Source organism: Macaca nemestrina, chromosome 15 (assembly GCF_043159975.1).
Source record: "Macaca nemestrina isolate mMacNem1 chromosome 15, mMacNem.hap1, whole genome shotgun sequence".
NCBI lineage: Eukaryota > Metazoa > Chordata > Mammalia > Primates > Cercopithecidae > Macaca > Macaca nemestrina.
This window is the reverse complement of record NC_092139.1, coordinates 99,137,970-99,154,127: the sequence shown is the minus strand read 5'-3', so window position 1 is coordinate 99,154,127 and position 16,158 is coordinate 99,137,970. Positions and strand designations below refer to the sequence as shown.

At 47.2% G+C, this 16,158-nt stretch overlaps 2 protein-coding genes across 8 annotated transcripts in view; one reads left to right on the top strand and one right to left on the bottom strand.

The window, feature by feature from the left end:
* Positions 1–2,099, bottom strand: part of LOC105487292 (SFI1 centrin binding protein) — a 120,926-nt gene extending 118,827 nt beyond the window's left edge. The window contains exon 1 of the mRNA XM_071080422.1: positions 2,081–2,099. The gene's annotated coding sequence lies outside the window, so the exon portion shown is untranslated. The remainder of the gene's footprint in view (positions 1–2,080) is intronic.
* Positions 940–16,158, top strand: part of LOC105487293 (eukaryotic translation initiation factor 4E nuclear import factor 1) — a 56,844-nt gene continuing 41,625 nt past the window's right edge. For 2 of the 7 annotated variants that reach the window (XM_071080434.1, XM_071080433.1), the window contains exons 1-2: positions 940–958; positions 2,119–2,241. In XM_071080434.1, coding sequence (XP_070936535.1) covers positions 2,146–2,241 — 96 coding nt within the window. In that variant the 5' untranslated portion in view covers positions 940–958; positions 2,119–2,145. The other 5 variants (XM_071080438.1, XM_071080435.1, XM_071080439.1 and 2 more) reach the window with 5 other exon arrangements.

The following is a 16,158-nucleotide window of genomic DNA, read 5'->3' as shown; positions in this document are numbered from 1 at the left end:
TAGACGTCGCTGTCCTTTAACGAGGAAAATTGCGTTCTCCTTTGCGCCTATGTATCCCTTCACACCAACGCTGCGAGTACCACAGGGCAGAAATGGGTGCTTGTGGTACTCCTGCACATAGGACCTCCTCCCCAGGACGGCAGTTACCCGCACTGCTCACATATTTGCATTTCTGTGGCCCCCTGTCAGCCGACTCTGCAATACGTGGTAAGCGCTTGACATTCGCCATCTCATTTCCCCAACTCCACTCGCACTTCCCCTTTCCGTGCAGGCTAAGGACAGATTCAGGTAACGGGAGGGAAAGAACATTTCAATGAATGTCAGTCGCCTTTATCTCTATCAAAGCCAGTCGTGACAAGTTTGTCTATTAATGCAGCAACCAGTACTGTCGCATAAGCCTCATAGATTTACAGAGAGGCCATTTTAGAAACACGACCGAAACTTAGCGAAGTCAGCTTTGCCCAAGATCACGCCACTCGCACAACAGCTGAGGTTCGAACCCGCACCGGGAAGGCTCGGAGGACCCCAATCTCCTATCTCAAATTCCCCACTGCCGAAGCCCCACGGTTCTCTGCCGATGCGAACCGTGCAAACACACGGGTGGTCGCGCCACACGCCGAGCTAGCCGCCAGCCCAGGCCCATCTCGCTGCCGCCTCCCCGGGAGAGTGTCGTGCCGCGAGTCTCGGGTCCCAAGTGCCACCCGCTTTGCCCCGCAATGCGCGTGGGAACGCGGTGGCGGCGGCCTCGGGGCTGCCCGCGGCGACCGCCTGCGCGCACGGGAGCGGGCTTCTGCTGTCCCCGCCGCAGCCTCCTCCTCGCCACCACCGCCTCCCCACCGCCCGGCCCGCGCAGGGGCTGGCGTCCGGGGGGCGTGCGGCGATGCTTCTTTTCCGCCCGGCACCGCTACAGCCACCTCACATCCGGGCGCGCGGCGGGGAAGGCGGCGCCGGGGCCCGGGTGCGTGGAGGGAGTTATTAAGGGGGAGGGGGCCGAAGAGGAGGGGCGGAGGGCCGGGCTGCAGTTACGGCGGCTGAAGAGAGACAGCCCGAGCGGGTCGGGGTGGGGGCGCAAGAGCGAAGGCTGCGGGGAGCGGCGCTGGGACCGGCGCGGGCGGCTGGGAGGGGAGCGGCGGCCGAAGCAAAGGGCCGCCGAGCGGCGGAGGCACCGAGTAAGGGCCGGCGGCGGTGGCGGCTGGGTCCGGGGCACCGTGCGCCGGTGCTCGCGGGTGTAGAAGGGGCGCGGGCGCATTGCTCCCGGGGTCGCGTGCGTGAGCGCGGGCGCCGGGGCGCCCGCAGAGGGTGAGCAGGAGCGCGAGGCCCGCAAGGCGGCCGGCGGGTAGCCGGCGGGCTGGCTGGGGGGGGACCGAGCCGCCGGGCCGGGGAGGACGGCTGCGGGCCTGCGCCAGCTCCAGCTCGAAGCGCCCGGGCCGGGAGATTCGGCCTCCCTGCTCCCTGCGGCCGGCCGCCCCTCAGTGAGTACCGTCCCCGCCCTTCCTCCGAAGGAGGCCGCTGGGCCCGGGCCTGCGTGAGGGGCTGCGGGTTGGGGTCGCGGCCCGGGGAAGCCAAGTTTCGGAGCTGAAGCCGGTGCTCGCTCTTTCCTTGCCATCGGCGCCCCTGACATGGCCACAGGTGCGGCTGGCCGGGCGAGGGGCGCTCGGGCCCCGTCCCCAGTCCCTGATCCCCGGATAACAAGGGGCAGCTGGCGCCGTCCATTGGCAAGTGACAGGCACTTTACAACAGACTTCGCGGGTTCCCAGCCCAACCAGTCTTCTGCCTGCCCCCAGTCCGGGAAACTTCCCCACCAGTCTTGAAAGATCCCCCTGGGTGGCAGCTCCTAATCTTGGTTTCTCTTTGTATTACAGCTGCTTAAAGGTTATATACCTTGAGTTGGGCACCTTCTGCTTTTTACCATGTTGATGCTTAGGATACTAGGAGAGATAACTGAGTACCAACGATTCTATCTCCGAGTTCTAATTTATAGCATAATTTTGGGGTGGGGACTTATTTTTAACACGAACTGTTTTAAGAGGTTAAAACGTTTCAGCCTCTGAAGAAACAGCCAAGATTTTTGAAAACTTACTGTTCTCGGTGACAATTTTGTGCCGATTTATCTTCCAGGTGCAGAGCATTGTAGACCAAGGAGCCATGGATAGGAGAAGTGTGGGGGAAACAGAAAATGGAGATACTTTCCTTGACCTGAAGAAGCCACCTGCCTCCAAATGCCCCCATCGCTATACAAAAGTAGGGTTTGCCACTAATGAAATAGTGTTTCTTTTAGGTGGGGAAGTTAGTAACATTGTATAACCATTTAATTCCTATTAAGTGGTAATCTCACTCTGACTCACTACATGGACTAAATATTAACTAAATTTAGTAGAGCATTACTTTGAACATTTTTCTGCAAGTGCAGATACCCAGAGTTTAAGCTGGAATTTGCTTTGAGAGGTTTTTAGGTGAAGGGAATGTAGGCTTAGATTTTTTTTAAATTGCAGATCCGTATACTTTGTAAGTTCTGTAACAGCTATGTAATTGGTATGTTATTGATTTACATACTGTACTCTGAGGATTAAAGCTCTAGGATGCGCCACAAAATTAGTGTCCTCTGTATTGATGTTTCCTTAAGAGGCAGATTCCTCATAGGAATGCTGTTGAGTGTGCTTGGTGGGGTAACTGGATTTTTCAATCCTATTTTTTTACTTTCTATTACAAATTGGATATGGACTCAAAAAAGTAAGGCTTCAGTCATATTTCCCCTAGCTGAAAACTGGAGATGTTTAAACTGCTTGTCCAGATGACTGCTTTTGGGAGAGAGAGGAAGTCATATTTATTAAGGATCTTGCTTCAGTACATGTCTTGTTGGCTACTGAATGTTTCTGAAGAGGTTGACAGGACTCGAATTGTAAATTCATTTCTCGGTCCCTAAAATGTATCAGACTGGTTCCCATAAAACTTGCTTAACAGTGTTGAAGCAGTTGGGACACTGACGACAAGAACGGTTATATCCTAATTGGGCCCACATCCATATATCCTTAGTATGGACTTTTAAAAATTTTTTTAAATTTTATTTATTTATTTATTTATTTTGCACGCGACAGGGCCTCATTCTCTCGCCCAGGCTGGAGTGCAGTGGTGCGATCGTGGCTCACTGCAGCCTGGACCTCCTGGGCTCAAGCCATCCTCCCGTCTCAGTCTCCTGAGTAGCTGGGACCACAGGCGTACACCACTACGCTCGGCTAGTTTTTGTATTTTTTATAGAGATGGGAATTCGCCATGTTGCCCAGGCAAACTCCTGGGCTCAAGCAATCCGCCCACCTTGGCCTCCCAAAGTGTTGGGATTACAGGGGTGAGCCACCGTGCCAGGCCTCAGTCATGGCTCTAACATGGCTAATTGTCCCTGGCTTCCTGGAATACTGACTGGTTAATGCTTTAAAGCCAGCCCTTGTTTATGTACTGGTGCACTACTCTTACCTACTTGATAAAGTATCAAATGCTGTCAGCTTAATATTCATTTTCAGCACTGAAGAAAACTGCTGTAAGGAAATGTTTTCAGGTGTAAAGCGTTCTTGGTTGATTGCTGTCTTAGGATGGTCTGTTTTGGCATGACAGCATGTGAGCTGATAGAAAACTTTTTCCACATTCAGATTTGGTCTTCCCAAATATGTCTTCCCAAATATATTTCTCTCAAACCTGAGAGTGTTTAGAGTAGTGTTTCACAACTTAGATTCATTTCCTGAAATGGTGACGGTGAATTCTGAATGGAGAAAAGCCATCAAATGAAGTGAAATGGAAATCTTCCAGTACTTATTTTTTTATTTTTGTTTTTATTTTTTGAGACGGAGTTTCGCTCTTGTTGCCCAGGCTGGAGTGCAGTGGCACAATCTCGGATCACCACAACCTCCCCCTCCTGGGTTCAAGCGATTCTCCTGCCTCACCCTCCCGAGTAGCTGGGACTACAGGCCACCATGCCCAGCTAATTTTTGTAGTTTTAGTAGAGACGGGATCTCGCCATGTTGGCCAGGCTCATCTCAAAATCCTGACCTCAAGTGATTCACCTGCACCAGCCTCCCAAAGTGCTGGGATTACAGGTGTGAGCCACTGTGCCCAGCCCCCTTCCAGTACTTTTTGTTTTGTTTTGTTTTGTTTTGTTTTTTTTGAGCCGTAGTCTTGCTCTGTCGCCCAGACTGGAGTGTAGTGGCGTGATCTTGGCTCACTGCAACCTCTGCCTCCCTGGTTCAAGTGATTCTCCTGCCTCAGCCTCCCAAGTAGCTGGGACTATAGGCGCATGCTGCCACACCCAGCTAATTTTGTTTTTGTATTTTTATTTATTTATTTAATTTTTTTTTTTTTTTTTTTTTTTTTTTTGAGACGGAGTCTCGCTCTGTCGCCCAGGCTGGAGTGCAGTGGCGCGATCTCGGCTCACTGCAAGCTCCGCCTCCCGGGTTCACGCCATTCTCCTGCCTCAGCCTCCCGAGTAGCTGGGACTACAGGCGCCCACAACTGCGCCCGGCTAATTTTTTGTATTTTTAGTAGAGACGGGGTTTCACCGTGGTCTCGATCTCCTGACCTTGTGATCCGCCCGCCTCGGCCTCCCAAAGTGCTGGGATTACAGTCGTGAGCCACCGCGCCCGGCCTTACTTATTTATTTATTTTTGAGACGGAGTTTCATTCTTGTCGCCCAGGCTGGAGTGCAGTTGTGCTATCTCAGCTTACTGCAACCTCCGCCTCTGGGGTTCAAGTGATTCTGCTGCCTCAGCCTCCCAAGTAGCTGGGATTACAGGCATGCGCCACCACGCCCAGCTAATTTTTGTATTTTTAGTGGAGATGGGTTTTTGCCAGGTTGGCTGGGCTGGTCTTTAACTCCTGATCTCAGGTGATCCAACTGCCTCAGCCCCACAAAATGCTGGAATTACAGGTGTGAGCCACTGTGCCTGGCCTATTTTTTTTATTTTTTATTTTTAGTAGGGACGGTTTCACTGTGTTTCTGGTGTCAAACTCCTGAGCTCAGGTGATCACCCACCTCGGCCTCCCAAAGTGCTGTGATTATAGGTGTGAGCCACTGAGCCCGGCCCCTTCCAGTACATCATCATTATTATTATTATTATTATTATTATTTATTTATTTTTTTTTTTTTTGTATTTTAGTAGAGACGGGGTTTCACCGTGTTAGCCAGGATGGTCTCGATCTCCTGAACTCGTGATCCGCCCGTCTCGGCCTCCCAAAGTGCTGGGATTACAGGCTTGAGCCACCGCGCCCGGCCCTATTGTTATTATTACTATTGAGATGAAATTTCGCTCCTGCTGCTCAGGCTGGAGTGCAATGGTGTGATCTCGGCTCACTGCAACCTCCGCCTCGCAGGTTCAAGCGATTCTCCTGCCTCAGCCTCCCGAGTGGCTGGGATTACAGACATGTACCACCATGCCCGGCTAATTTTGCATTTTTAGTAGAGACGAGGTTTCTCCATGTTGGTCAGTCTGGTCTGGAACTCCTGACCTCAGGTGATCCACCTGCCTCAGCCTCCCATGGTGCTGGGATCATAGGTGTGAGCCACCGCACCCAGCCTTTCCAGTACTTTTTGAACTAAAGTTCTAACCGGTTGTCTACTGGTAGAGTCCAGGCAGAGAGGCTTTTGAATCACTTTCACACACTGATCAGAGGTTAACATGTATATTTCGGCCAGGCGCGGTGGCTCATGCCTGTAATCCTAGCACTTTGGGAGGCCGAGGCGGGCGGATCACAAGGTCAGGAGATCGAGACCACAGTGAAACCCCGTATCTGCTAAAAATACAAAAAATTAGCCGGGCGCAGTAGTGGGCGCCTGTAGTCCCAGCTACTCAGGAGGCTGAGGCAGGAGAATGGCGTGAACTTAGGAGGCGAAGCTTGCAGTGAGCTGAGATCCGCCACTGCACTCCAGCCTGGGCGACAGAGCGAGACTCCGTCTCAAAAAAAAAAAAAAAAAAGTATATTTCATCTTTGTGTGTTTCTATCTTTATGCTTAAGTCATTTTTAGGAAGATAATTTCTCTTTCTTAGGGTAGGACTTATGTTTCTTTGCAGTAAAGATTAAGAACCTCAGTATTGTCCATTTTTGACAGTCCAACCTCAGAATTCTGTCATACTTAGATAAATATGCCTTGAAGAACTGGTTAAAAGCATTTTTTAGCTTAATGACAGTGGAGCTTAGATTTAAGTCTTTTCTACCAAATTAATTGGAAATAGGTTTACTTTCTACTCTTAAGAGGATTTAGTTAATGACAATTTTAGGATAGTGTTTAGGCGGTGTTAGGGTAGTACTTTCATGTTTTTCAACACTCTAGTAATTTTATGTGGGACTTGGGGATAACAAAGTCTTCTCCCTTTAAAGAGAGCTTGAAATGATTATATGTTACTAGCACTATAATAAATATGTTAGTTCCACAACTGGAATAATACTCAAACCATCCTTCTTCCTTTTCTATATACTGAGATCAAACTACTGGAATAAATAGACTAATGATGTTTCTGCCACTTCAAGTTCATGGGCTAGATCTGGAAGCAGTAAAGGGAAACTGTTCTCATTGGTGATTTTGAGGTGGAGTTTCGCTCTTGTTGCCCAGGCTGGAGTGCAATGGCGTGATCTTGGCTCACGGCAACCTCCGTCCCCCAGGTTCAACCTATTCTCTTGCCTCACCCTGCTGAGTAGCTGGGATTACAGGCATGTGCCACCACGCCCAGCTAATTTTTGTATTTTTAGTAGAGATAGAGTTTCTCCACGTTGGTCAGGTTGGTCTCGAACTCCCGACCTCAGGTGATGTGCCCACCTTCGCTTCCTGAAGTGCTAGGATTACAGGTGTGAGCTGGCCGGTGACTTTTTTTTTTTAATAGGTGGTGTATTCTGTGGAAACTTGTAGGTGTGTATGTTTACTTACAGGGTCAAAAAAAGACATTGGCCCCTTAACCTTTGATCCTTCTTAGTTTAGTGTTCAGTTGCTTTCTGCGATAATGTTAGTAGTTTGTTGTTCAGAACTCAAAGAGTTTTTGTTTCTCCCCCATGAGTAGAAGAAGTACAGATGTTTTGGTCAGGTGCTTTTCAGGATAATGTACCAGAGTTTCCTTTTGTGCTAAGACATCTTTAGTTCAGCTTGTTTCTCAAATGTTAATATGCCTGGGGAATCATGTTTAGGCCTTGGGGAAGGAATTCTGAGTGGTAAGGAGGGGTGGTCCTGAAGATTCTGCTTTTTAACCCACTCCCAAGTGGTGCACATGTTGCTGGTCCACTGACTATACTTTGAGTATCAAGGCTTTAGTCTTCCTTAGAGAACTTGATAAATGGTGTTGGTGGTGTCAAGTAACTCAGAGGATGCGTAGTTGTTATTTGGGGTTCAGATGATGTTCATTGTGATTCCAAGAATATCTTAGGAACTCAAGTTAGAGTCACATTGGGTGCTTTCAGGCCTACTCCTAAACCTCAGTGTGGGATGGTTATAAGTGGGTTTATCATATGCACCTGTTACCCTGAGGGTCTGGAGCCCCTAAGTTGTAAATGCTGGTCTGTTTTTTAGGCCAGATTCCTAAGACCAAAAGCTATATCTTGGTAGTATCTAAGTATGCATTTTTAAAGTGATTGGATCCTGTTGAAGGACTTTTGGAGGTTATAGAGTGGGGTCTCACCTGAAAGTTGTGGTTTAAAAGTGGTTTAGACAATGGTTCTCAAAGTGTGGTCCCTGAACTAGCATTAGCATCATCTGGTAACTTGTTAGAAATACAAATCTCAGGCCTCTTCCCAGTGGTATTAAAGGAGAAACTTGGGGAGTAGAGCTTAACCTTCTGCATTTAACAAGCTCTTCAGGGGATTCTGACTCTGGTTCAAGTTTGAGAACCATTGGCTTAAGAAATGATCGCCTCCTAGGCCGGGCGCGGTGGCTCAAGCCTGTAATCCCAGCACTTTGGGAGGCCGAGACGGGTGGATCACGAGGTCAGGAGATCGAGACCATCCTGGCTAACACGGTGAAACCCTATCTCTACTAAAAAATACAAAAAAACTAGCCGGGCGAGGTGGCGGTCGCCTGTAGTCCCAACTACTCGGGAGGCTGAGGCAAGAGAATGGCGTAAACCCAGGAGGCGGAGCTTGCAGTGAGCCGAGATTGCGCCACTGCACTCCAGCCTGGGCGACAGAGTGAGACTCCGTCTCAAAAAAAAAAAAAAGAAATGATCGCCTCCTGACTGAGTGTAGTGGCTCACACTTGTAATCCCAGCAGTTAAGGAGACTGAGATGGGAGGATTGCTTGAGCCCAGGAGTTCAAGACCAGCCTGGGCAGGATGACAAGACCCTGTCACTACAAAAAAAATTTAAAAATTAGCTGGGTATGGTGGCATGTTGCCTCTAGTCTCAGCTACTCAGAGGTGAGGGACAGGGGACTGAGGTGAGAGAATCGTTTGAGGCTGCTGTGAGCCATCATCGGGTCATTGCACTACAGCCTGGGCAACAAAGAGAGACCCTGTCTCAAAAAAAAAAAAAAAAAATCACCTGGCAGTGCTGCTAATTCAACTTTCTCTTCACCAGAGGCACTTGTTCACCAGTTATTAAGGAATATAATACCTGCTATTCTGTTAGCAATGCCGTCTTCTGCTTGAAATACAAAATAGAAATGTTTTAGGCCATTCCGCTATTCAAATCCATGTGGGTTTTTTTTCTGTTTTTTGTTTTGAGATGGAGTCTTGCTCTGTCGCCAGGCTGGAGTGCAGTGGCCCGATGTCGGCTCATTGCAACCTCTGCCTCCCGGGTTCAAGCAATTCCCCTACCTCAGCCTCCTGAGTAGCTGCAGACTACAGGCGTGCGCCACCACGCCCAGCTATTTTTTTGCATTTTAGTACACATGGGTTTCACCATGTTGGCCAGGATGGTCTCGATCTCCTGACCTCATGAGCCACCCACCTTGGCCTCCTGAAGTGCTGTCATTACAGGCCTCAGCCACCACGCCCAGCCTCAGATCCATGATTTTTTCTTCAAGTGAACAGACTCTTTTTTTTTTTTTTTTTTTGAGACTGAGTCTCACTCTTGTCACCCAGGCTGGAGTGCAGTGTTGTGATCTTGGCTCACTACAACCTCTGCCTCCCAGGTTCAAGCAATTCTCCTGCCTCAGCCTCCTGAGTAGCTGGGATTACAGGCATGTGCCACGATGGCCAGCTAATTTTTGTATTTTTAGTAGAAACGGGGTTTCACCATATTGGTAAGGTTGGTCTCAAACTCCTGACCTCAAGTGATCCACCTGCTGCTGCCTACCAAAGTGCTGGGATTACAGGCGTAAGCTACTGCACCCGGCCAAATAGACTAATCTTATAGAGGATACATACGTTATGCTGTTCTTCTTTTGCTCCTGTATTTTGCCCCTGATTCCTTATTAAATGACTGTCACCTGCCAGTTGGACAGGGAATAAAAGCAGAGACACTCAGAACATTCGCTTGATACTGATGAGTGTTAAACATGCGTGTTAAAGGTAAAAGTGAATGTTGAATTATCTTAGTTTAACTTCATGTGGAAATTTTTTTTTTTTTTTTTTTTTTTTTTTTTTTTTTTTTTTGGAGACAGGCTCTCACTGTGTTATCCAGGCTGGAGTGCAGTGGTACAGTTAACTCACTGCAGCCTTGAACTCTGCATTCAAGTGATCCTTCCACCTCAGCCTCCTGAGTAGCTAGGACTACAGGTGTGTGTCACCACACATGGCTTGTTTTTTCATTTCTTTGTAGAGATAGGATCTCATTACATTGCCCAGGCTGGTCTCCGACTCCTGACCTCAGCAATCCTCCTGCCTCAGCCTCCTAAAGTGCTGGAATCACAGGTGTGAGCCACTGCATCTGGCCCCATGTGGACTCTTCATAACCTTGACTAGTTACAAAATGGCATTATTGTAGTCATTAGTGTCTCCAGGGATCTGTAAAGGAGGCCACCCTAATTCGTGTGGTAGGCCAATTGGTCATAGCAGTCAGGACAGCCATGTTTGTCTTTCCTTTAAAACAATCAGGAAAATGGACAAGCAGTTGATGTGACTGACTTGAGTAATCCTAGCCTTCTTGGATATAATCAGAAGACTTGAAGCCAATCTGCAGAGAAAAGAGTAACTGTGATTTAAATCCTAGGTTGAAACAGGAATCAGGTGGTCAGTTTTTCCTGTATAAAAATCTTGTTTGATAACTTTAAATGTATCTTTCATAAACTGAGTAGTAACTCTAACAGGTGACATTTCTGTGACAAATTTAGTTACAAACCTCTTTTTTTTTTTTTTGAGACGGAGTCTCGCTCTGTCACCCAGGCTGGAGTGCGGTGGCCGGATCTCAGCTCACTGCAAGCTCCGCCTCCCGGGTTCATGCCATTCTCCTGCCTCAGCCTCCCGAGTAGCTGGGACTATAGGCGCCCGCCACCTCGCCCGGCTAGTTTTTTGTATTTTTTAGTAGAGACGGGGTTTCACCGTGTTAGCCAGGATGGTCTCAATCTCCTGACCTCGTGATCCGCCCATCTCGGCCTCCCAAAGTGCTGGGATTACAGGCTTGAGCCACCGCACCCGGCCAGTTACAAACTTCTTAAGCTAATATAAGGATACCTATTTATGTTGGAGAAGGTAAAATTGTGGTATGAAAAGTCATTGGGAGGACAAGGTGGGAGGACGAATTGAGCCCAGGAGTTCACTACCAGACTGGACAACATAGTGAGACCCCATCTCTTTAAAAAAAAAAAAAAAAAAAAAAAAAAGCCAGGGGTGGTGGTGTGCACCTGTGGTCCCAGATACTCAAGAGGCTAAGGTGGGAGGATCACTTGAGCTTGGGAAGTTGAGGCTGCAGTGAGCTATGATTGCATCATTGCACTCCAGCGTGGTCAACAGAGTGAGACTCTGTCTCGAAAAAAAAAATATTCAATCTTAGTGTGTCGGCTGTCCAGAAAACCTATCTAACTGGAAGTTCTTAGAACGGGCTGGCTGGTAAGACCGTAGAGAATAGCTTCTGACTGCTTTTTACTACCTGTTCCTTTTTGGTTGTTGTTGAGACAGAGTCTTGCTCTGTCGCCCAGGATAGAGTGCAGTAGCACGATCTTGACTCACTGCAACCTCCACCTCCCAGGTTCAAGTGATTCTCCTGCCTCAGCCTCCTGAGTAGTTGGGATTACAGGCATGTGCCACCATGCCTAGCTAATTTTTTTTTAATTTTAGTAGAGACAGGATTTCGCCATGTTGGCCAGGCTGGTCTCAAACTCCTGACCTCAAGTGATCTGCCCACCTTGGTCTCCCAAAGTGCTGGGATTACAGATGTGAGCCATTGCACCCGGCCTCTGCCTGTTCCATTTGTTTTAGTTTTATTTTGTTTTGTTTTGAGAGGGAGTTTCATTCTTGTTGCCTGGGCTGGAGTGCAATGGTGCAATCTCGGCTCACTGCAGCCTCCGCCTCCCGAGTTCAAGTGATTCTCCTGCCTCAGCCTCCCCAGTAGCTGGGATTACAGGCGCACGCCTCCATACCCAGCTAATTTTTTGTAATTTTAGTATAGATGGGATTTCTCCATGTTAGGCTGGTCTCAAACTCCTGACCTCAAGTGATCCGCCTGCCTCACCCTCCAAAAGTACTGGGATTACAGGTGTGAGCCACCACGCCCGGCCAGGAATATTTCCCTTTTAATCCCCCTTCCATAAATGTGACTTACATGAAATTCTACATAATGTCAGAATGTCCATCAGAATGCATAGTTGCTTCTGCATAGGATTTCTGCAGAAAGAAATGGATAAGGATTTTAACCATTGTTCTTTTGGGCTTTTGTTGAGATTCATTTGCTTTCCACTTTAATACTGATCACCAAAAATGGGTGTTCATAATAGCAATTCCCCAATAGGTTTTGGGAGGCTTGACCCATTTTCTTTAAGGAAGGCTGCTGCAACTAAGAAAATATGTTTATGCTTCCTTGGGTGTGTGATTTTTGGGCAGTTAGCAGCTTGTTCTTGCCTAGTCAGGATTTAGTAACCTGTGCAAAAAGTGAAGTCTCAGGTATTAACTCTTGTATTCTCCGTATGGTAATCTTAATGAATTCATTCGTGATCAGTAGGTTCCTATGGGTTAACACTTTCCAGGCTAGGGACAGTGGCTCACACTTGTAATCCCAGCACTTTGGGAGGCTGAGGCAAGATGATCACTTGAGCCTAAGAGTTCAGACCAGCCTGGGCAACACAGCAAGACCTCATCTCTACAAAAATTTTTTAAAATTAACTGGTGGCATGCGCCTGTAGTCTTAGCTGCTTGGGAGGCTGAGGCAAGAAAGATCACTTGAGCCCAGGAGTTTGAGGCTGCAGTGAACTATGTTCGTGCCACTGCACTCCAGCCTGAGAGTGAGACCCTGTCTCCAAAAAAAAAAAAAAAAAATCTCCAAAAGGATAGATTAAAAAAAAAAAACCTCTCCAAAAGGGTAATACCACATCCTTTCTTGAAATACTCATAAGAAGGGAGCACTCCTAGTTAGAGTAGGCACTTTCCAAGTATTCTGTCTTTAGCCACGGTTGAATGCTTTCTTTGAAAATATCCCAAAGGGGTATTTCCACGAATAATGTTAAGGGCTCTTGATGAGATGGCAAGTTTAAGAACTCTTCTCTTGGCCAGGCATGGTGGCTCACGCCCATAATCCTAACACTTTGGGAGGCCAAGGCAAGCAGATTACCTGAGCTCAGGCAGCCTGGCCAACATGATGAAACCGCATCTCTGCTAAAATACAAGAACAAATTAGCTGGGCACAGTGGCTCATGCCTGTAATCCCACCACTTTGGGAGGCCGAGGTGGGCGAGTCACCTGAGGTCAGGAGTTCGATACCAGCCTGACCAACATGGAGAAACCCTGTCTCTACTAAAAATACAAAATTAGCCAGGCATGGTGGTGCATGCCTGTAATCCCAGCTACTCGGGAGGCTGAGGCAGGAGAATTGCTTGAACCTGGGAGGCAGAGGTTGCAGTGAGCTGAGATCATGCCACTGCACTCCAACCTGGGTGACAGTGAGACTCCATCTCCAAAAAAAAAACTTGAGAGACTGGAAGACCTAAAGGGGCAGGGACGAGAGTCATCTGCCTATGTGAAGCACTGGACTAGGCACACAGGACATATTATGTGGACAGTTATAAAGAGAGCAAACTGTGTTTTGTTTTGAGACAGAGTCTTGCTCTGTCACCCAGGCTGGAGTGCAGTGACTCCATCTCAGCTCACTGCAAGCTCCGCCTCCCGGGTTCCCGCTATTCTCCTGCCTCAGCCTCCCGAGTAGCTGGGACTACAGGCGCCCGCCACCACACCTGGCTGATTTTTTGTATTTTTAGTAGAGACGGGGTTTCACCGTGTTAGCCAGGATGGTCTCGATCTCCTGACCTCCTGATCCGCCCGCCTCGGCCTCCCAAAGTGCTGGGATTACAGGCTTGAGCCACCGCGCCCGGCCCACAGTTTCTTATTTTTAAGCTAATACAGTTTTTCTGTTCCAGGATTCCATCCAGGATACCATATTACATTTAGTTGTTCTCTCTCTTTAGGCTCCTATTTTCCTTTTTTTAAGACTGTTACTTCTGGTAAAGTATTTTTTGATTCCCCATCAATAGGACCAAAATTAGGCTTTTCTGGATGTTTTGTGGTTGTGTTAAAGTGTTAACCTTTCCCAGGTGACTCCTAAATAAATAAGTAAAATCATTATAGAGTTCAGCAAACAACTGTAGTAGTAATTGAGAACACCTATTGGGATCCCTGTTACCTTTGGAGGTAAAGGTTTCAAACAAAACACCACTTAGAAACTTCTGTACATTAAGAATTTACACATTTAAGTGTGAAAGATTGTCTTTGAGTTAATACAAGCACATTAGGGTTCTTAGTTTAGTATCTGCATGGGGTAGTAAGGGAATATGTGATAATCTTTAGTTACTTCTAAGAGTAAAAAATTGCTTTGCAGTGGTTTTTCCTGTAGCATTATGTGTAAGTATTTACTATATTGCAAGGTCCTTCCTGTTTCTACTAGAAAAATTTTAAGCCCTTTTGTCCTTAGGATTTCTATATTGTAGTAATATCTGATACCTTCATAACTACTATTGCTCCATCCTCCCTGCACCCCTCACCCCAGCCCCAAAGTTTTGCTAACCCTATAGATCTGAAACCATGTTTGCTCTGCAGATGTCTCTGGACTCTCCCATAGTGTTTTTTTGTTTTTTTCTTTTTCTGAGACAGGGTCTCTCTCACCCAGGATGGAGAGCAGTGGTGGATCACTATAGCCTTGAGCTCAAGTGACCCTCCCACCTCAGCCTCCTGAGTAGCAGGGACCACACTTGATGATTTTTTTTTTTTTTTTTTTTTTTTGAGATGGAGTCTTGCTCTGTCACCCAGGCTGGAGTGCAGTGGTGCGATCTCAGCTCACTGCAACCTCAGCCTCCCTAAAAGTAGCTGGGATTACAGGCACCCGCTACCACACCTGGCTAAGTTTTATATTTTTAGTAGAGATGGGGTTTCACCATGTTGGCCAGGCTGGTCTCAAAATCCTGGCCTCCAGTGATCCACCTGCCTCAGCCTCCTATAGTGCTGGGATTACAGGTGTGAGCCACCGTGCCCGGCCCACTCAATGAATTTTAAAATTTGTTTTGTAGAGATGGGGTCTCCTTATATTGCCCAGGCTGATCTTGAACTCCTGGACTCAAGCAATCCTCCCACTTCAGCCTCCCAAAGTTCTGGGAGTACAGGTGTGAGCCACTGCACCCAGCTAACTCCTGTCTTTACTGGTGATTTATAGGTTGTATGTCAGTTCTTCGACAATTTTTTTCAGAATTTTGAACAGCCTCCAGATATTTCCTTATATTTGGAACTCTATCTCAGTCTTCCAAAGTTTTATTCGTATTTCTATCCACTTACAGGTAATTCATAAATAAATCCTAAATAAATGCAAATGCCTGATTGATATCCTGGTCTTAAAACTAAAATATCATCTAGTCCTAAGGCATTTTCTTGTCCTGAAGAAAACATTTAGATGCTTCAGTTTTCTGTAAACACTGAGAGAATTCATGGTATGCTATACCCAGTGATTCTTGTGGGCTGAGTGAGCAAATCTGTCCCTCCATCCTCACCCCAAGATGTGGAATCAGTGATCTGAGAAGCAGTCAGTGCACATTCTCCTATTGCAAGGCCTGGGATGGGAGTGTTGTCAAAGTCATGGCATAGTGGTATGTGCTTTTTTACAAGGCAGTTGCAGCATTTTACTGGTGCTGAAAGTTTCGGAATTGCTTTTTTTTTTTTTAACTTTATTATAAAAAATATTTCCAAGTATGCCAAAAGGAGGCAGTAATTTGCTGTGTATATGGGTATATATGTGTGTTAGTGTGCATGTGTGTATATATGGGTAGATATGTGTGTTAGTGTGCGTGTGTGTATGGGTAGATATGTGTGTTAGTGTGCGTGTGTATACATAAGTGCATATATTTCCTAGCTCTACTGAAAGGGCCTTCAAGCAAATGAGGATACCCAGTTCCAAGACCTTGGTGTTTTATGCAGTTCCCCACTTAAAGAAACTAGGATTTCTCAGAAATAGCTGATTCTAGGGCTGGTACAGGATGAATACAAGATAAGCTAGAACGTATGGCAGTCTTTAAAAAAAAAAAAAGATGGCATGTTGAAAAAGACACATGGGCCAGTTTGAAAAGGCACCCACTGGCAAAATCTGGGACAGTTTGAGCACCACCTAATTCAGGATATTAATGAGTTATAGACCAACAGAAAAACCAGGAGTCGGCCGGGCACCGTGGCTCACACCTGTAATCCCAACACTCTGGGAGGCCGAGACAGGCAGATCATTTGAGGTTAGGAGTTCCAGAGCAGTCTGGCCAACGTGGTGAAACTCTGTCTCTACTAAAAATACAAAAAACATTAGCCAGGCATGGTGGCGAATGTCTGTAGTCTTAGCTACTCAGGAGGCTGAGGTGGAAGAATTTCTTCAACGCAAGAGGCGAGGGTTGCAGTGAGCCAAGATCACGCCAGTGCACTCTAGCCTGGGCGACAGAGCAAGACTCTGTCTCAAAAAAAAAAAGAAAAAGAAAAACTAGGAGTCTGTGAGTCCATACCAATAATACATAGGTATATAAACGGGAGAAAGAAGGACTTGCCTTTACAGTATGATGCCAAATGCTGGCTGGTAAATATGGAGAGA